General features: G+C 43.8%; 1 protein-coding gene across 1 annotated transcript in view; it reads right to left on the minus strand.

The window, feature by feature from the left end:
* LOC138566788 (cytochrome P450 2F2-like) overlaps window positions 1-21,250 on the minus strand; it is an 807,149-nt gene that overhangs the window by 198,769 nt on the left and 587,130 nt on the right. Inside the window, exon 6 of the mRNA XM_069644442.1 lies at window positions 13,087-13,263. Coding sequence (XP_069500543.1) covers window positions 13,087-13,263 — 177 coding nt within the window. The remainder of the gene's footprint in view (window positions 1-13,086; window positions 13,264-21,250) is intronic.

Genomic DNA, 21,250 nt, shown 5'->3' on the forward strand with positions numbered 1-21,250 from the left:
CCATTGTGGAGAGGTACCTGTTCCATGGCGATGCTACACTCAGCCTTAATGGTGATTTCGGAGAGCCATGTCCAAGGCGGGAAAGTGCCAATCGAAATGTCGCCGGCACCCCAGCCAGCAACCAAAGAGCCCTCCACTTACGACATCCTGACTGAAGACGTGTTGCAGGACAGAGTTTTACGCAAGCGGAGATCATCAAATTATATCTCCAAGGAATCCTCAGACCTCCTGGTAGAAATCCCGGATCAGTACAAGCTTTTCAATTCTGCAGAAACATTTTTTGCTTCACTTCTCTTGCCAGGACTCCAGGCGTCAACAAACGCAAAATGTCTGCAGATCGTGGCTTGGAGTTGATCCAGCTAGCCAATGACACAGAAGAAGGATTTAATGTGATCAAAGTGGAACTTTGCGCCCTGCGGTTGATGACCATGCAAAACCGGTACGTCCTAGAACTCCTCACAGCAGTGGACGGTGGTGTTTGCTGAAAAATCGGGAGGGCCTGCTGTACATTCGTACCTTCTGCAGATGTGGAAAATGGGACCCTGTCCCATGTGATCTCGGCGGTGCATAACTTGGGTGAAAGGATGAGAAAAGAAGGAAGAATCACCACCCCAAGCAACTTTTTTGATGATATGTTCAACTGGATTCCTTTCTGGTGTGTGTCAGGTAGGTGTTCGTTGTTGTGAAAAATCAATGGCTAGTTCTGCCATGATGATGGTGACGATGGGGCAACCGACAAGGGTACAAACAATGAAAGACGCCCAAATACAGACAGGAGAGTCTAATCCCCCAAATACCGCATAACAACAGTGTATCGATACCCCGGGGAAAGGGTGGACAATTTATATCACACCACAATAAAGGAAGCAAGGGAGTTACAATGGTACAAGAAGGTATGGGTGGATCTGGATTAGAATGCGGGAACATACATGACCTGCACCCCTGATGAATATGCTAGACGGGGCCAAAGTTTAGGAGGGGTATGCAGGGCCTGGATGCCAATAAAAGGGACACCTGCTTGGGAAGAGGCGGTAATTCAGAAGGAGTACTACCGGAATGCAAACAATGATAAAAAGTAATTTGTTACTTTAGATGTAATGAAAGGGGTGATCTAAGGAAGAAAGGGGCGAGTTATCCCCCCATACATTCTACACGAGATGAACCACTTGCTATGACACTAGTGGGGGACGTCTCTATTGCCCTTCTGCTGCCATGAGGAATAATGCCTCAGCTGGAGCAGAGGTGGGACTATTGCAAGACACGCTTGGACTCCATTTTGTGTACCCCCGACTCCATCTTTGGACTAGGCTGCAATTCGGCACTACAAAGTCTCCTCTCCCCTCTGCAGCACCGCGCACAGCGAGCACCAGCCGCCCCCACCTTTTCTGCATGGCCCAAGTCCCTTTCTAATGGATGCACTGAAGCTAACTGCAACAATTAACATTATGTATCATACCATTCTGTGTGTGAACCAGCCTGAACCATGCCTTGTAGCTCATCCATCTCCACAAACCTGCTCCCACACCCCTCCCCCTCGCTGTTGGACAATTACTGATTGTGCAACCCTGTGCCCTCCTAAGGTATTCCCTTGATGTAACAGAAGTGTGCCCCACTGCGTGACCACCCCAGAGTGCCCCCAATAAACTCAGACCTCTGTCACAGTATGTCCTGTCCTAGACTAACATGTGTCACTCCACCACCCATTTCGCCCAGATGTACCAGACCAGCTCAATCCCCAGGTCATCGATCAAAGTAAAAGCCCCATACCTCTCACCTTACGAATGACCCAATGTAAAATAATGTAGTGATGTATGTACAACGTGTAAGCCTCCAAGATTTACTCACAGGGATATTGATGCTCAGTGTTTATTGTAGGCCAAGATTTAGGATCTATGCCAGTTTAGCTAGTTTCAATCACTTCACCAGCTTGACCGACACTCACCCCACCTGGACAAGTCCAGCTGAACCACGTGAGGCTCACCTTCCTGCCAAAGGAGCAGCCAATCCTGACGAAGCAGCACCTACAGGCCCCTATGCATCGTCACCTTGTAACCAAAAGTTATTGCATTTTTGTAACCCTTATAGCTGACATCACTGATGATGCCTTTTTGTTTTATAATCCATTCTAAGTGTAATGTTTTCCAGAGCGCTCACATGGCAGCAGAGTTCTCTGGAAGCCGAATCTTATAAAACTTTGGAAAACTCGCAATCTGTTCTCTTGTTCTCATTCCCTACTGGGATGTGTCTTTTATTCTGAGTTTGTTTGGTAAAGTGGGGAGTGAGCCCTTTCACTACCTCAATTAAAGTAAAGTATTAGTCTATGTATGTTCCTACGATAGATTGTGCTATTAATAGGTAAAAAAAAGTGAATAAAATGTTGAACTCCCCAAGTTAGGTGTTGAGGATACTACCTTCAATCGATAGCGCAAAATTCTATATTCCGGTGTGAATCACCATTCCTGCAATTATTGTCAAGAAATGAGATGCAACTCCATTGCGATGTATGCCTCTAATTATATACTGTCTACACATGGCTTCCTTCATACCGTTTGATACTTGTTGAATCAGAGATGTTGAGCTCTCCCACTTTGACATATTCATCTTGAGTATTTACGTTACATTTTACTAACCCTTGATTCTATTTGGAATTCCGTACTTCAACTTTTATCAACCTATTAATGGTGTCCTTACGTCTGAAAAACATGCATTAAACTTACTAAACCGTATTTCTATCCCAAGTCACTAAGGGTCACATGATTATGAGTTATTAATTGGTATGAGTCCACTAGTCTGACATCCTGTGTTGCATGTTGTCCTGAAGTGAGATTTAAAATATACTGATAGTGTCTACAGACTTCATCCTAAAGCATTATTCACCCGTGACATTAGCTAGATCATCAGACTTTTTTCCCAGAAAGATTCCAAATACTGACTATTTTGCTGCAACCATTGTTCGCTTCAACACATAATTACCTCGTTCCCATAGTTCACCCCTTGGTGCTATTGGTAAAGTTTTTAAAACTTGAACAACTGTCAGAGTGTTGACAACTAAAGTTCAGAGAAATGGAATTCTGGATTACCTAGTTTTTGGAGTTTTGTTCTCCTCGGCTGTGTCTGACGAAATGGAATTTGCAGCGGTCCTTTCTATGTATATATATAGGATTGCTTCTACTTCTTGATTGGGTACACCCTCTCATAGTTAGGTCAATCAGTGTGGTTGTTTAGTCAGTTCCCTGTTGCCAGGGAACGTGTAGTTCTCAATGTCCAAATGACTAGCTGAGTATACCCATTTACAGAACGTTAACGATAATTTTTGCACCCATAAACATTTACGTAAAACGTAATATGGTTGTCACTATTTCCTCTGCGTATTAAACTAGCTGTTTGGTTATGATTAATGAACTGCCTTGGAACTTGCTGCAAGTCTGGTAATTCGATACGATCAGCTGACGTGACGTGCCGAGTGCATCCCAACACTTGAATCCATGTCAATACGTGTTTAAAAAATATATGCTCTCTCAGGTAATTGTTGAGGATATTTGTCTTTATTTCATTCAGCCAAAATGGCCTCTGTCAGTAAACCGGTATGTGTTCATAATGTATGCCCTCATGTCATTGCTAAAGATTTTGATCAAGTCATATTTAATATGAATATTGTCCCTGGGTTGGATCCTCCTGATCTTTAGGTCACCTGGGAAATATTGGTCATTGTCTGTGAGGCACACTTCCTACAATACGCGGTCCGAAATGTTTATACCAAATCGTTTTAGACATAACCTTGCTGAACCTTGATATCCAATTTTGGATTCGCTAAACTGAGCTGTTTGTGAATGAGATTGTAAAAACGTGTAAAGTCAGTAATACATTCAAATGATGGAACACATATTAAACACTTATTGCTGGTTGATGCTCGACAATACCTGTAGTTTACACAACCATAAAATGGTAATACTTTAACATTCACTTCTGCACATTCTATACATAGTCATATGAAAAAACAAACAGTTATTTAAATGACTAGCACTTCAAAATTGGAAACCACTCTGCTAACAGAAATATCTCCTGTTCATTGCAATCCATCCTGCTTAATGCTTTACTGGTAAAGAGAACTTCCTCAGTCATCACGCACACATTTACTTGACCACAATTCACAATTAGAGAAACAAACCCATCTCGTGATCAAAGTTTAAACCTAATTTCGTAGCCCGGAAGTAGCATATGAGTTTAGCTTCCATCTGTTTTAAGGCGCATTCCATGCTGCCGCCTCTAACATTCTTCTGGATCTTCTTTAGCGCGATAAACTTCAAACCATCTGTGTTGTGCCATTGGTGTTCTCGTTGCCAGTGTACAGCTAAAGGTAACCTCATATCTCAACTAGTGATATAGGACATATGTTCACGTATTCTAGTTTTTAAGTTCCTTATAATGCTCCCAATATAAAGCTTCCTACATGTGCAAATTAATGCGTACACCACAAACTGAGTCTTGCAGTTGATCAATTCTTGAATCTGCCATTTATTGCCTATTGCATCTTCAAATTTGGTGCTGTCTTGATATGCATGTCTGCACAAGTGCCACATTTGAAAAAACCTTTTAATCTCGGACTGTGCCAACTTGGAGTACATAAACTGTGTAAGATCTTCGGATGATTTTTGTTTTATCATAAACAGGTTGGCCAGGTCTGGTGCGAATGTCGCACCCATACTGGTGCCGTGTCTCTGGTTAAAAAAGGACCCTTCATATAGAAAAAGGTTTTCTGTTAGAGATATTCTTGTGCATTCCAAAATGAATGTTGTGGGGTCTGTATGGATGGTTGTTGTGCGTTTGCTTAGGTAGTGTTCTATAATGCATATATAGTCCTGCATATACAGTCCTGTTGGGGGATGCTCGTGTATAACGAGGTAATGTCTAGAGTTACTAATATGTCACATTGTTCCACTTGTAGATCTTCAAGAGCGTGAATCATGCTGGTAGTATCTTTAATATAGGAGCACATTTCCTTGACACATAGCAATACTAAGAGAGTGATGTCTAAATATAACAAAAATGAGATCAATGTAACTTAAAACAAGAAATGCGGCATATGTACAATACTGAGCCTCGTTTCGTTTTTATGTAGACAGAACTTTTGTAGAAGTTCAGGAAAAGAAAACAGAATAGTCCACACTCAGTATAAAAAGATGATGCAAGAATGAAATAACAAAGCAGAAGTACAGGAATACCAACAGGTTAGTATGCTGAACAAACATTAATAACCATAACTATTACAAAATAAATAACAACATTATTTATAACTATTTATTCAAACATTACATGCAAAATGAGAAGCCTCCATCTTATAAAAGAAATGTTAAACCCTTAAAATAAGGAAAACCACTCTGATTCAACCTGTCTACGAATAAACAGGTTAGTGCCCAACACCACCAGTTTAATCAGACGACTATTCACCATTCAGTATTACAAATTCTTTTAACATAATGTTCTTATTTGTTTTTAGTTTTTTTGCATTATAGAGTGTGTGAAATATCTGATCAAAATAAGGGGTCCTGTGATTTAACCACAATACCAGAATTAAAATTGTTTTGTCCTGAAGACGGCTATAACAACAGAAAGGGCACTCGGGATAGTGCCTCATAAATTGTAAAACAGCCGAAACATATGTCGACAGGATGGGCAGGACAAAGACTGATATGTATGGGATATTTCTCCTCTGAGGTCCAACCAGACCGAAACACATGTCTGGGGTTGCTGCTGGTACTTTTGCTCAGAGGAGAATTGCTTAGCATTTCGGTGCTGGACTGCCCGAGGGCAGGACAAAGACTGATATGTTTTAGATATTTCTCCTCTGTGAAAGTTAGTGAGCTAAAGACTCTGTGTACGTCTCTTGTAACCGGGACTAATGTCCGACAAAGGGACTCCCAGGACCCCCTTGTTTTTTGCATATTTAAGTAACTTTGGGTCTCACCGTAAGTTACTAGGGGAATCCAGACATGGAGCCCTTGCTCACTATCCTTAGAGAGGCACAGCTCCACCCTATTGATGAGGTCCAACCAGACCGAAACATGTGTCTGGGGTTGCTGTTGGTACTTTTGTTCAGCTTGCTGTTGGTACTTCTGTTCAGAGGAGAATTGCTTAGCATTTGGGTGCTGGACTGCCCTATGGTAGGACAAAGACTGATATATTTTATATATTTCTCCTCTGTGAAAGATAGTGAGCTAAAGACTCTGGGTAAGTCTCTCATAACCGGGACTAATGTCCGACAGGGGGACTCCCAGGACCCCCCTTGTTTTTTTTATGTTGATGGTGACAGTTTGAGATTAGAAAGAACACATTTCAACTTTAAATTTAAATGAAACACATACTCAATGTAAATATTTCAAAAAAGGCTATGTTAAAATATTGTATCGATACATTTTTAATAGAATTTGTTTTTGTTTTGTAAACAGACACATTTTTAATGTAAGGTTGATGACATTGACAAAGTACAAATTGTACTGCTGTGGTTGGGGCACTGTCTGTAAAAATCCCTTGTATTGTCTGGAGTCACTGGAGAATTTCTCATGAATGGCTTAAACCACACAAGCAGTTATTACTTGTCAAAGGCGGAATCCCAGTCTTCCATGAATCTACCATGTAAACGCTTGCTATGCCACAAACCTGTACTATCTGTGTAAGAGATACAGAAATACTTTACTTGAATGAATCCGATAATTGCATGTATCTTGTTTGGACTACCTTCTAAAATGTGAGGCATTGGTATGCTTTGAAAAAGTACCTACAGTAGGATTTTTTTTCAAGTATGGATGAATTAGAAATGTGAATGCCCATTCCAGCATACAAAGTTTGGAATATAGGGACACATTCTTTTTAACCTTAAAGAAAAAGAAATGTAATTGTTACATCATTAAATATAATGTTGACTACTTTAGCTTGAGCTTAGAACAAGATCATTTCTCAAATATAAGACAAATTAAATCGTCAGTTATCCATGTAAGGTATAACATTTTATATAGTATAACATGTTAATGTTCTAGGTTGTGGAAAGTATAACTTATAAAGAGGAAACATACTCATTACTCAATTTGTGCTTGAGAACCATCATCATTGGCACCACAGATTTTGTAAAGCTGGCTGCCCTCAATTCATGCAGCTGGGTATCGCATAGTGGTGATGTGCCTTCTTTGGCTATGTAAGCCAAGCAGCCAGAGATTACTCAGCAACAGCAGTTCTCCACCAAAGTTGGCATTACCTCAGATCGATGGCAGGTACACCATGTGGAGACGTCTTCCATGCAACTGGGATTGGGCTGCAGTGATTGATTGTCACAACTTTCATCAATTTCCCCATTATGTTGGCTTCTTTCTCTCTCAACCATTTCCTCTTCTGTATACTTGAGCTCGTAGAGGTAGGGCTGAAGTGTTGCCATAATTCCTGAGTATTGTAGAAGTACGAGTGGTGGATCTCGTGCCTGAGCAGCGTGTGCTTAAGAATACTTCAGAGTTCATCTGGAATATTCGTCTCTGCAAGGGTTGTGTTGCCGCTGGGAAAGGAGGAGAAGTGTCAATCCCATGCGCATGCGTGGTGGATACCGTAGACAATGCGCATGGGACTGACACTTCTCCTCCTTTCCCAACGGCGACACAACCCTCTCAGACGAATATCCCAGATGAACTCTGAAGTATTCTGAAGCACACACTGCTCACGCATGAGATCCACAACTCCAGGGACTTCCTCAATGACAAGATCAGAACGTTTCTGCTTGCACAACTGCTGAAAGAGACGCCTGCTTTTCTATGCACTAGATATTCCACCTAGGAGGCTCCTCCTGAACAACACTGCACCTTTTGCAGAAGCCTCCGTGGATCCATTACTTTTTTGGATGCGTGACTACAGGACTGAAATTAGAACATTCCGTTGAACCTTTCCACGACGTGACCTATTTGGCACCATCATATCGTGTTCAGCCCAAAGGCGCTCTCCATTCATTACCCACTGACTAATGGTCGACTGGTGAAGCACTCGCCTCCTGTTCTTATACCCTGATATCAATCAGCTTTCGCAAAACCTGAAGACAGTTCGGAACTCTTGGGTGACTCATGGCATTAGATGATTGCATCCCAGACTAGACACTCTCTTCTGAACTAGAAACACAAAACATAGTGTCGACAGTCCTCTTTTGAGATGGGCTATGTTACTAATGCATGGCTCATAAACTATGTTGTATATTAAATACTGTGACAAAAATATGAATTGTAATGCTTGTGCATACATTACTATGTTGGTATTTTGCTTGCTGTCACAATTTTTTACTTTCTGTTTTTGAATAAACTTTGTTTTAATTACATGTGTACTTACACTAGTGTAGTCTAATCATGCTACATTAGTTTTTCTTTGTTGTGTGTCAACACTTACCATAGCGCTTTAAGGGTGAGGTAGCTTGGACTCATACTTTTTCCTATATCTCTGTTATACCCTCATGATCCAGGCCCCCCGTAACCAAAAAACAGGGTTCACCGCCTATTTTTTGTTGGCTCAGAATGAAATACTCTGACACTAAGCAACAAGAAACTCCAATGTTGTCTGATCAGGAAGGGTTTGTTGATAGTTATCGAGATAAGAGGCATCTTGAAATGTCCATGGAGACACATCAATAGATTGTGCACAGAGGACATTGACATAAGACGTGCATTGACGCTGTGAAAAGGGGCGTAATCGTCTAATGATGTCAGCTTGAGGAGTGGCTGATCTGAATTACTGCACCTGGGTGATCAATCAGCCGATCAGATTAGCACAAGATGACGGTTCCTGTCCTGTGAGTTTTGCATGTGTAAATGTCAGAAAAACAAAGTTAGGATGCTATGGATTTTTCTTTAGGATCTATCGATGTATGCTCAAAAATACATGCCTGATCGAATGGGCCAATTAATTTCATGAGAGAACTTCCCCATTTATCATATCCCTTCTTTGTTGTAGGTGAAACCTCTCAGCCTTATTGGAGTTCATTCAACCTAGCCTGCTGTGTTTAACAATAAAGGTGTCCCTACCCGAGCCCAATCTGGTTCCCCCTTAATTAAATTTGTGGGTCCGGCCGAATGCCTCCTGGGTCCAGAATATGTCAGCAAGCATGAAATACACAAAGGAGTTTTTTTTTACATTTTCGGAGGAATTTAAAAACAATTTTAAAATAAATTCTAGGTGGATTTTCTCCAGATCAAATGAAGATTGATAAGGAGTGCATTTGAGCAGTTTTTACTATGATAGGAAAAGTTGCCTAAGGGAGTTTTGCAAGTTTCTAGACAATGTTTGATTGTTTTAGAAACCATACAATACTTGTCAATAACATTTGTAATATAGGTTGACACACAAGCCATCCTTTTCTGAGGTTTGAGATTGTGAGTCCCAGCAGGCAGCCCCTCACATATTCATTCATTACTCATCGTTATTCAGAAATTCAAAACAATAGCTCCAAAAAACCAAATACAAGTTCAGTAAAAAGACAAAAAGTAACATTTGAAATCCACAGCAAATATGGAAAAATGTTATGCGTCTTACTTAATCACACAATAGTCAACCTAGTTTATGGTCAAAATAATGGCATTGTTAAAGTAACCAACAGAGTTCTCAGCTTGCATTCATTCGGCTTGCCTGAAATAAATTATCATTCATGTAAATGAAATATTGGTCTAAAAAGCAAGGACCTCATAAGGAGTTTTACTGTAATTTGGAGGTAAATCCATGGAATTACTACCAAACTCGGTTACTATTACCGCGACTTGGTCCCTTGAAATTACCATGGATTATGAGTGGTGCTAAGGTTGTGTAAATCACCAATCATTTAGTTTGGCACTAAATCTGCTGAATTACCGCCAAACGCGACTAATACTAACACAACAAGGTCCTGTGGGTTTACCACAGAAATTAAAGTGGTGCCAATTCCACATTTTTGGAGTCCATACGACTCCATGGGGATTTTTGGTGGGTTTACCGCTGGTCGATTTACTGCACAGTAAATCTGCCAATTTTTGGAGATAATGTGGCAGATTTACCTCTACCTGGTTGCTAGAGGTAATTCCTCCACTTTACCTCCAAATGTATAATTCAGTGGTTGGGAAAAATGGTGGTAATTCTGTTACCACCATAAAAGGGTCAGGAACAGAATTACTATCGCTTTCTTTCCATACTGCCGAACTTGTAATGCAGCCCTAAGTGCAGTAATAAAGTGCACTATAGAAATCAAAGTTAAATTATCTCACTCAGGTTGGACAGCATTGCAACAGAGCAGTGGAAAAAGTAAAACATACACTTCAAGGATCCAATCCCATATTTCCATAGCAATGGCATCGTTTATAAATGTTAAATGGCAAGCAAGTGCCTACTTAATATAGATGCAAAGAGCCATGGCAACGTGGGATTCAGGCATCGATAAAAGGTACATAAGGGCTGACTTGTACTGGTGGATAAATAGGTCTTTAAGATTCGTTTTAATGTGCAGGATATAATAGCACCAGAGAGTAGATAGGACATTAGAAAATGCACCTCTCTCTCTACAGCACCATGGCACTTTGGACAGATTTGGCCATCTAGTTTAGTTTTGCAAGAGTTCACTGTTACAGTACTTAATGACAATAGGGTAAAAGTCTCTATTGTTTTATTTATTTTATTGAGCATTTCTTAGGCGCTTTTACAACTGAATAGTGTTTCAAAGCACCACAAGGCTAAATGGAAAGGGAACAGTGGAAAAATAACAATAGCAAAAACAGTAAAATACAGTCATGGTCCTACTAGGCCTTGTGGCATTTGGCCATGCAAGTGCAGTGAGGAGAAGTGCAGGAGATAAGGGGTGGGCAGAGGGATGGGCAAGTGCTGGAAAAGGGCCCGGGAAGGAAGTTCTAAAGGGAGCCAATGGAGAGAACCTCAGGCTAAGTGCTAGTGCAGGCGACTCCCAAGGGTGGGATGCAGAGTCACCAAGCAGGGGCCCGCAAGGGCAGTGCACTGGGGGTGGGGTGATGCTTGTATGAACTAGGAAGAAGGCCTGGAATCCTGTGCAATTCATCAGGATCAGGCCACCAGTTACAGCAGCAGTGGGGTGATTAACAGGTAAGGGGAAGAGGGAAAGAGTTAGACAACAGTAGAGTTTTGAGCAATTTCCGGAACTAGAGGCGGTTCGGCGGAAGTCTGAGAGGGGCAGCAAGGCTGTTACAAAGGGAGGCATCAGCTGAGGAGAGTGACCTGCACTCCACTCTCTGCTTGGAGAAGCATTTCACAGTCAAAGAGGTGGGGTTAGAGGAGCATAGGGCTCTAGCACGGGAGTATTTAGGGAGGGAAATTTGGATATAGTGTAGTCCCAGGCGCCAGAAGGCTTTGTGGATGACGCAGAAGGTATTAAATTTGATCCTTGCAGACATAGGGAGCCAGTGGAGAGATTTTAGGACTGGAGATATATAGTCCCTGGGTTTGGGGCCAAGGATAATTCTTGCAGCCCTATTAAGGATTAGCTGGAGGGGGTGTAGGGAGGAAAGAACGAGATTGAGAAAGAGGCTGTTGCAGAAGTCCAGCCAGGAGAGGGCCAGAGCTCTGGAGACATTGAGCTTCTGGGGGAAGGTGTGGAAAGGAGGAATGCCTCTGAGGAGGTGGAGCTGGAAGTGGGACTTCTTAGTAAGATCCATGATGTGAGGGATGAGGGAGATAGCAGAGTCGAAGATGAACCAGAGGTTTTGGGCATCACAGGATGGCGGGGCAGAGGGCCCAAAGAGGGTGGCCAGAGCAGAGGGTAGGAGGAACAGAGGGCACAGGTGTCCCTATCAGAAGGATCTCTGTCTGGCATTAATGCAGAGATCACTAGCTACACACCATGCCTGAATTGCGGACAGAGATTCAGGGATTAGAGAGGAGGGAGAGGAGGTAGTAGAGGGGAGTTTGAAAGAAAGGTGTGTGTCATCGGAATAACACTGGAAATGAGGGGAGAAGGTGGAAATCAGGAGAGCAAACGGGGCAAGATAGATATGGAAGAGCCATGGCGATAGTATAGAGCCCTGGGGGACCCCACAGGTAGAGTGTGAGGTGGTGGAGGAGAAAGGGCCCAATTGCAACTGGGAATGGCGGTTAGTGAGAAACAGGGTCAGCCAATCCAGTACCCGGTCCATGATGCCAAGCATGTCACAGAGTCATTTTATCAGGATGGAATGGTTGCCCGTGTCAAAGGCAGAGAAGAGATCAAGGAGAATGAGAACAGTGGGAGAGTTGGAGTCAACATGTGCATGCATGGATTGACGGGTGTTGAGGAGATCAGTTTCCATGTTTCTGGATTCCCGGAATCCCGTTTGAGGGTCATGAAGGTAACCAACAAGGTTAGTGTGGAGGGTCATTTGGGGGAGGACCAGTTTCTCTAAAGGTTTACCCAGGAAGGGGGTATTGAAAATAAAGTGATAGTTAGCCGGGCTGGAGGGTTCAGCAGATGGCTTTTTTAAGACAGGGCGGACAAGGGAGTAGTTGAGGAATAGAGAAAAGAGCCAGTACGAAGGAGTGGTTACAGAAGTCAGCAAGAGCTAGGGTGAGAGAGGAGATGTTGTCCTTAATGGTTCTGGAGGGCAGGGGAGCACCTGTACAGAGGAGGCCTTCATAAGGCAGACCACTTTAGAAACCTCATCCGGTGCTATGGGCAGGGGGGAGAAGAGTGAGAGGGTGGAAGGAGAGGAGCCGAGCAGGAAGGATGGCGGGTGCAGGAGTGAAGATGGAAATGGATGAGAGTGAGGACTGGATGTCCTTTGTTTTTATGTGAAATAGACGGCCAAAGAGGTGTAGAGCACCTGGGAAGGGAGGAGAGAGGTGAAGACTGCAGCTGCATTGCTGAGTTCCTTGAAGATTTTGAAAAGTTTGGACGTTTTGATAGTGGCTCCAGAGATGCTAGCTTGGATGTGGGCATGCTTAATGGGCACTCAAGGTATTTAAAAAATCATTAAGATATAGTGTCAAATAAATATTAAAATAATAAACGACTACCCTCAACATTTTCAAACTGCAAGTCAGCTGTTGAATTGCTTCCTCTATCCCACCTCCTGCACCTGCTCCCCCGCCCTATTCCAGCACCTGCTCGATCTTGATGAGGAAGATGTCCAGTAAGTCTCTGGGATTGGCTGGATCCAGCGTCTTTTGGTTCATCTTTGCCCTCTTCAAAATGAACCTCTCCAATGCCTGAAAGCTTTTGAACATCTGTTGGTGGCGTCCAGGTAGATGATCCATGATACCAGGGAATACATGATATAGCTGAAAAGAGAGCAATAAACATCCTCAGGTCATTGATAGATTGATGGGTCTGTTGCACTTGCATTGCATGGATATATTTCACTTCTGTTTGTTTACACAGTGGGGTTCAAAGAAGACATGAAGTAAAACAATATAATTCAAAGTGAGTTGGACTCTGGGGCTTTGTCCATAATGGGATCCAACACACATTATCGAGGAGCCAGGGGAGAAGAGCAGGCCATTCAATGCTCAAACTGACAGCTTATGTTGTTGTTGTTTGTATTTTATCCAGACAAGCATGCAATTCCAAACAGATAATATGTAAAGAGGGCACATGTACAGAAGGTGAAGGCAGTCCCATGATATAGCACTCTTTACAAGATGCATTGGTTGTATGAATGAAGCAGGCAAGGTTGTGATGGGGCAGTAAGAAAGATCATTGTCCAGGGAAAATGGCTAGCAGACACAAGCATGTACAATATCAACATTTAGGTCATGAGGCCAATTTGACCTATTTACAATAATTATTTGTGCATTCCTGTGAAGTGTTACCAAGTGAGGCAATTTGGACACACAGTTGAGAAGGGAGAGATGGGAGTTGCTGACAAGCATTTACTCACCATTATGTATTATTTTATTATAATAGAATTGTTGTTTAATGCTGGCCCTACCCAGAGGATTTCAAAATGCCTTACAAGGTTCAAAGGTTAAAAAAATGGAAGGTGAAACAGACGTTATGACATGCTTTCATGATAGGATGGAACGATTAGGATAGATAAGTGGTAGCAGGTGAGATGGAGGGGTGAGGTTATGTGCGATGAAACAGGTATGTTTTGAGGCTCTTTATGAAAATGTTGATGGAGGGGGCAGTGCTCATGTGAAGAAGTAGCGTATGACATGCCCTGGGTGCCAAGTGGGTACATTCTTGCTTTTGTGTACATTTTAGTTTGCAGAGTGGAATGTGTAGGAGATGCTGACTTGCTTGTCTGGTGTTTGTGTAGGTGATAGGTTTGAGTTTGTCATGAAGGTAAGACAGAGTTTTGTTGTCGATGGCTTTGAAAACAATGCAGTGTCCTTTGAAGAAAGTTCTTTTTGGTACAGGAAGAGTGGAGCTGAACAAGATCTTGGGTGATGTCTGAATATTTTGGTAGTTGGAAGAGTCTGGCTGCTGCACTTTATGTGGCTTTTAGGGGGGCAAGGGTGCTTCTGGGGAGACCAGTGAGGAGAGCATTGCCATAGTCCAGCTTGGAGAGAACCAGTGCATGCACTGCAGTGCAGAAGTGATCAGGAGGAAGGATGTGTCTGATCTTTCATAGCAGGTGCAGTTGTAATTTGCATGTTTTGGTGAGAGTAGCCATGTGGTGGATGAAGGAAAGGTGTGGGTCGATGTTGAAGCCAAAGGATTTAACAAGTGCAGAGAAGGATAACTGTCGGATGTCCATTGCAAGTTTTCTTATCCAAGGGATGAGTTCAGCTTTGTCCCTGGGGGCAGATGAGGAGGTTTTCTGTTTTTGAAGGGTTGAGCTTGAGGAAGTGGGTGGCCATTCAGTTGCTGATGGTGGAGAGAAAGCTTTTGAGGGTGTGGAGTTGTGAGTATGATGACATTTTGAAGTATATTTGTGTGTCATCTGTGGATTGGTGCAAAAGGTTATTGTGTTCGCTATTGGTTTGTCCAAGGGATTCAACATATAGGCTGAAGGGGAGTGGTGCCAGGGAGGAGCCTTGCAGGATGCCGTACAGGACTGGGATGGTGTCAGATCGAAAAGGGGGAATGAAGACAAAGTGGGTCCTCTCAGTAAGGAATAAGGTGAACCAGTCAAGGATGGTGCCTGAGAATTTTATCCTGTGGCACAGGATGTAAACTACAATGGTATGGTTGATGGTGTCGAAGGCAGCAGAGTGGTTGAGGAATCAACTAATGTTGAGTCTGGCCTTGAGCAATTGAACTGATGCTATAACTTTGATGGGCGTAAGAAAACATTCCAGTGGAATAGTATAAATAATGATACAGAGTGGCAGAAAGCATTAGGGAAATATGCAAAGGTAGTTTTTTGATGTTGAAGGATCTAGTTGACCAAGAGTGAGAACATGAATAGATGCAGTCAGCAAGATATTGGTGGCAAGACCATGAATAGACTTAAAGAGGAGCTTTAAGTGAAGGGACATCCACCCTAGGGAAGATAGCTTGACGTGGGGGATGATCTGGTTGAAGATGGTGAATGTATCAAAGTTGAAAACTTTATTTTGGGGAGTGCAGGGGAAGACCAAGGGGTAGGCTGAAGTAGTAGTCCTAAGAGCAGAATATTACAGTTAAAGCAAAATGGGGGGTGAACTGTCGGTCAATGTTCCTTATGCTGAGAAGACTGAGACTGGAAGCAGTGGAAGTACTGAACATTTGGAGTCTAGGTCGCTCTTACTGTGAGCCCCAAGGTTACGGGCCTTGGATGAAGAAGTGAGGAGGTTAAATGGTCTGGGAGGTAGAAGATTGGGATGGGTGAGGGGTGTAATCTTTGTATGCAGGGGGAAGGATGACTTTTGTCTTTGATAAGTTACAAAACAGGAAGCAGTGAGCCATCCAGTAATGGATAGCATTGACACAGCTAGTTATATGTTAAGCGATACAAAGAGAGACAGACTGAGATGCGAAACATATCTGGTTCTCATCATAAATAGGTGGTAGGACAAGCCAAAGCATGTGATAGGTTTGCCCACAAGGTGGTGTAGTGGGTGAAGATGAGTGGGACGAAAGCTGATTTTTGGTGGACGCTGACTAGAAGGAGTGTGGAAGCTAACGTGTTAGATTTCCATGAGATGAAGGAGTGATCAGAGAAATAAGGGTTCACCCAGTAGATTAGTCTCCTTAAAGCCAATGGAGAACTGGGTTTATAGAAGTAATGGCTGCAGTGAGATCAATTAGGAAGATGATGGAGGTGAGAGCAGTGAGTAGTGGCTATCAAACTGGAAACATGGTTCATATATGATATGATGTAGCATTTATAATGCGCCTGTACACAAGGGTTCCTAGGCGTGACAAGATAAGGAGGGGGAAACACGGGAGGACAGAATAATGATTTTACTAGACCTTGCGTCATTAAGATCGCACAAGTGCAGGGAAGAGGAAAGGGGAGAAGTGCCAGGGGGGACGGGAAGTGGAAAGTGCAGTTAACTCACAAGTGCAGCCAGTGGGTGGCTCATAAGTGCAAAGAGAAGGGACTGCAGGGTTTCAGATACAGACCCTTGGTGAGCCCGGAGGCAGTGCAAGGGCAACTGGACATGCAAGAGCCTGGGCGCAAGCTGAGAGAATAACCAGGTGACCAGTATGTAGAGCAGTCAGGTGCATCAGCAGGGAAGAGGAAGAGAGAAAGCAGAAGCAAAAAGTAAGATCTTGAGATATCATTTCGCCAAAATGCCAGGAGTAGCGGAAGTGACATCACACGACCCTTGACCTCCTGATGTCATCACAGGAAGGGATGTCATTTGACCCCACCCCGAAGTGATATCGCAGAAAGCGATGGAACACGACCTAGCCATAGCATAGCATAGCATTGCACACTACGAGAAATATGGTTATGATATCACTATAATGTGATGTACATTTCATACAAGAATGGATCGCCATATGTATCATTAAGATCAGTGTGTATAGGCCCATATTACCAAATTACTGTGAAGCAAGCAGACGTCCATGACCAAATGATAATGATGTGTTATTACATAGCACTTACGCTTAAGTGCTTTATATAGAAAAAATATACACCCAATATCACCCAACCTGTGTTGGTACTCATTTATCGACCTCAGAAGGATGAAAAGCTGAGTTGAGGCGTTTAAGAACAGACTAAATCAGTGACTCACCCCCTGAAGTGTGCCTGAAATAAACCTTTAATGAGTTTAGCAATTATTGTATGGAATTCCAGAAAGACACATTATTTAGTATTCCTATTCTTTCTTATTTAGGGTCAGTGCTGAAAGTGTTAGACTTGTGGCTCTCCTGCTCTTATTTTTCTTCTTCTTTTTAAGTGGCCCAAACAATAAAGCCAGCCACTCCAGAAGTAAAGAGCCACATGGTACTGACACAGCCCAGGAGCTTGCAATCAATAAAAAGGTTGCAAGGGAGACCACAGAGGTTGCAGTCGACCTCTGGTGACCCCTAAATGACGTCCTTGACCAGAAGTGGTTCTGCTCAAGTTTGAGAGAGGCAGGGAGGCTGTTCCAGAGGGAGGCCCCATCTGAGGAGATAGATCTGCCCCCAACTCTTTGCTTGGAGTAACATCTGACCCTCAGACAGTTGGAGGTGGATGAGTGGAGAGCTCGAGAAGGTAGATGTTTTGCAAGAGAAAGTTGGAGGTAGAGCGGTCCCAGGCCCCAGAAAGCCTTGTGGACAATGCAGAGGGTCTTGGTCTTGAAGTTGATCCTTGCAGCCACGGGGAGCCAGTGAAGAGATTTCAGAGCTGGAGAGATACGATCCCTGGGCTTGAGGCCAAGGACAAGTCTTGCAATCCTGTTCCGGATAAGTTGCAAAGGTCGAAGAGTAGAGGCAGGAAGATTTAGAAAGAGGCTGTTGCAATAGTCCAGCAGGAGAGGACCAGAGCTCTGGAGACAGTGAACTTCTGTGGGAAAGTGAGAAAAGGAATAATACCTCTGAGGAGGAGTAGCTGATAGTTTAACTTCTTAGAGATGTCAGAGATGTGAGGAGAGCAGGAGAGGGTGGAGTCGAAGATGACACCAAGATTCTTAGCCTCACAGGAAGGAGCAGGAAAAGGGCCCAGATTGGGCAGCCAGAGAGAGAGAGGTAAGGAGGGAATGGGTGTCCCAATGAGGAGGATCTCAGTCTTACTGGAATTAAGGCAGAGATCATTGGCGGCACACCATTCCTGAATTGCAGGCAGGCAGTCTGGTATGAGAGAAGAAGCAGAGGTGGCTAAGAGGAGTCTGAAAGAGAGCTGAGTGTCATCCACATAACATTGAATATTGGAGCAGAAAGTAGAGATGCAGTGGGCAAGAGGTGCCAGGTAGTGGTTGAAGAGCCAGGGAGAGAGAGGGCTGACCCCCTGGGAACACCACAAGTAGAGCGATAGAAAGAAGAGAAGAAAGACCCCAGTTGGACCTAAGAGGGTTGGTTGGTGAGAAAGGCAGTCAACCAGGCCAGGGTCTTATCAGTAATACCAAGGTTGTTCCGGAGACAATCGAGCAGGATGGCATAGTTGACCATGTCAAAAGCAGAGGATAGATCGAGGAGAATGAGGACAGATGGGAGATTAGAGTCAAGATTGGAGAGCAAGTCTTCACGGGTGTTCAGGAGAGCAGTTTCCGTGCTTCTTGCAGCTTTGAAGCCAGACTGGTGGTCATGGAGGAAACCAACAGATTCAGTATGTAGATTAAGCTGGGGGAGATGACCAGCTTTTCCAAGAGTTTGTCCAGGAAAGGAGTGATGGAGATCAGGCGTAGTTAGCCGGAGAGGAAGGATCAGCTAAGGGCTTCTTTAAAAGTGGTTCAAAAGAGAGTGCTTAAGGGGGAGGTGAACATTCCAGTGGCAAAGGAGTGCTTGCAGAAATCGGCCAAGGCTAGCGCAAGGATGTCGATGTAGTCCGTGATTGTTCTGGATGAGCAGGCGAGAACCTGCTTTGATGAGACTTTGATAGATCGGACTTATTTAGAAACAATGTCAGGGGTGAACAGGGGAAAGGAGGAGAAAGGAAGAGGAGAGACTGCCTCAGACAGGCCAGGAGTGGTAGAGGATGAGGAAGAGGAGGTAGAGGAAGAGAGGGTAGACAGTATGTCCTGGGTTTTAGTGGTGAAATGAGAGGCCAGGGCTGTGCAGACAGCTTGGGAGGGAACAGGAGAGGTAGACACTGCAGGAGGATATGTCAGCTCCTGGCAGATTTTGAAAAGTTTGGCTGAGTTGTTAGATGCCACAGAGATGCAGGCTTTGATGTAGGCTCTCTTCTTAGAAAGGACAAAGAGTCTATACTGCCCTTTGGAGCAGGCGGTAGGCCAGTTTGTCTGAGGGTGTGCCCGATGCCCTTCTCTTCCTGTCCACCACCCTACTCTTGCATTTAAGTGCAGCAAGAATCGCAGAGGTTGCAAAAGAGTCCTGAAGAAGGGCTGGTAGCATCCAGGTGGATGTTCAAGTCTCTGAGGAGGAGAAGTTGGGAGGTAGAGGCAAGGAGCGAGGAGGAGAGGTCAGCCCACTCAGAGAGGAAGAGGGAAGACCTGGCCAGGCGGCCTGTAGATAGTGCCCACAGTGAGAGAGAGGCCAGGAGAGTTGGAGAGCCTGCAGACCAGGCATTCAAAGGAGGAGTAATGCTGCATTGGAATGATAGAAGCAGGGATCCACTCTGGGAAAATCAAGGCTACACCGCCACCAGGAAAGTTGGTTCTGGGTTCGGAGAGGATCTTGTAGCCATTGGGAAGGAGAGTGTCGAAACTTGTGACAGAGCTGGCTGTGAACCAAGTCTCGGTGAGACCGAGTACACCCACATCAAGCTATTCTAACAGTTTCAGTTCAGTGATTAGTTAGAGAACCTTATTGGAAGGGATCACATAGTGTGTGAAACATGAGGTAGCTGACAATATGGTCAAATGCAACTATTTTAGAGTGGTGTAGCAAGGGACAGACATACCGGTAGAAAGGGGGATTGTTATGGAGCTGGCAGTGGACATGTCTGAGGTGCGGGAGAGATTGAAAATGTAGGGTAGATAAAAGGAGGTGCCCACTGCACGTTCTTTTACTCTATGTGCTGCAAAAGGGATCAATGTGTGTAGATGGTGGTTTGGCTGAGCAGACATTGTATGTACAGTGTGTCACACATTTCAGTGATGTTTGAGAAGTAGGAGGCTCTGGATTTATTTGGGGTGGGGACATTGGCCTGGAGGCTTGCGGTTAGATGATACAGCGTGAGAAGTACACACATTTTCGGTTAGTGGACTAAGAGTAATTCGCTGAGTCAAGACCAGTGGAGACAGCATGGAAAAACTCTTTGTAGACAGTAGGAAAGAGGGTGATCAGGATAGAGACAATTGAAGGAGTTATCAAGTGCATTATTGTTCTTATCAAAGGTGAGTTTGATACACTGGGTAAATGGTGACGAGACCGCTTAAAAGGAGAACTTGACTTGGTTCAATAAGGGTAGCATCGAGACAAGTTTGAATTTCTATTTAGCGATGGGTGAGGTAGGAAGTGATGAGAGTGGTCGGAACAGAGATGGCAAAGTTGATATGTCAGTCGTTAGAGAGAGTGAGAGGTCAAGGAAGAGAGGATCTAAGAGTGGAGGATAGTTGGTGGAGATCAAGGGAGTTTGCTTTGCTGTGAGAAGAAAGGTTATCCAGTGAGCTGGAAGTAACAATGCCACTTACTCTTCTTAGAGTCCTGGGGCAAAGAGAGAGTAGCAAGAAACTTGAAATACAACAGATAACTGCTGCAAAGGGGGGAAATGTTGACTCAGCCCTTCACATTGATCCTACAATGCTCTGTTCGTGGTGGTACATCAAAGCGTTTAGCAGAGTGCTTTGAACAAGTCCACATGTATGAGCTCCCGCCAACAGTGATAAATAAGTTAACGGGCTTGATGGCAACAACTGCAATACTATCAGGCTGCAACTTTTGCCCAGTGCAACTGTATGGGGGATAGCAAGTTGGGGGCCATTGAAGTGGCATGCTACACCCAGCAGGACAAAGATCTGTGTCCTTAGTCCCCGACAAATCTACATTTACCTAATATCCTGCTTCTATAGGATATAATAGGGCTATTCTGAGAAGAACTCACGTCTGCAAACTAAAAAAACGGTTGGCACCGAGTACTCCCCTTCATCTGTACTTCGTATGCTGTACAAACAGCTCCTCTATTGTCTTAATGTTCTTCTCTCAACAAACCCTGGGATTGGTTCTAAGGAAGACAGGGAGAATTTGCTGGCTAGTTTGGCAAAACATTTAAAATGCATGCTCCACGACTATTCCACGCTTGCATTGATCATAGTGCGCCGAATGGGTGCACTAGCCAAATCCTGC

This window comes from Ambystoma mexicanum, chromosome 2p (assembly GCF_040938575.1).
Source record: "Ambystoma mexicanum isolate Mex_15411 chromosome 2p, UKY_AmexF1_1, whole genome shotgun sequence".
NCBI lineage: Eukaryota > Metazoa > Chordata > Amphibia > Caudata > Ambystomatidae > Ambystoma > Ambystoma mexicanum.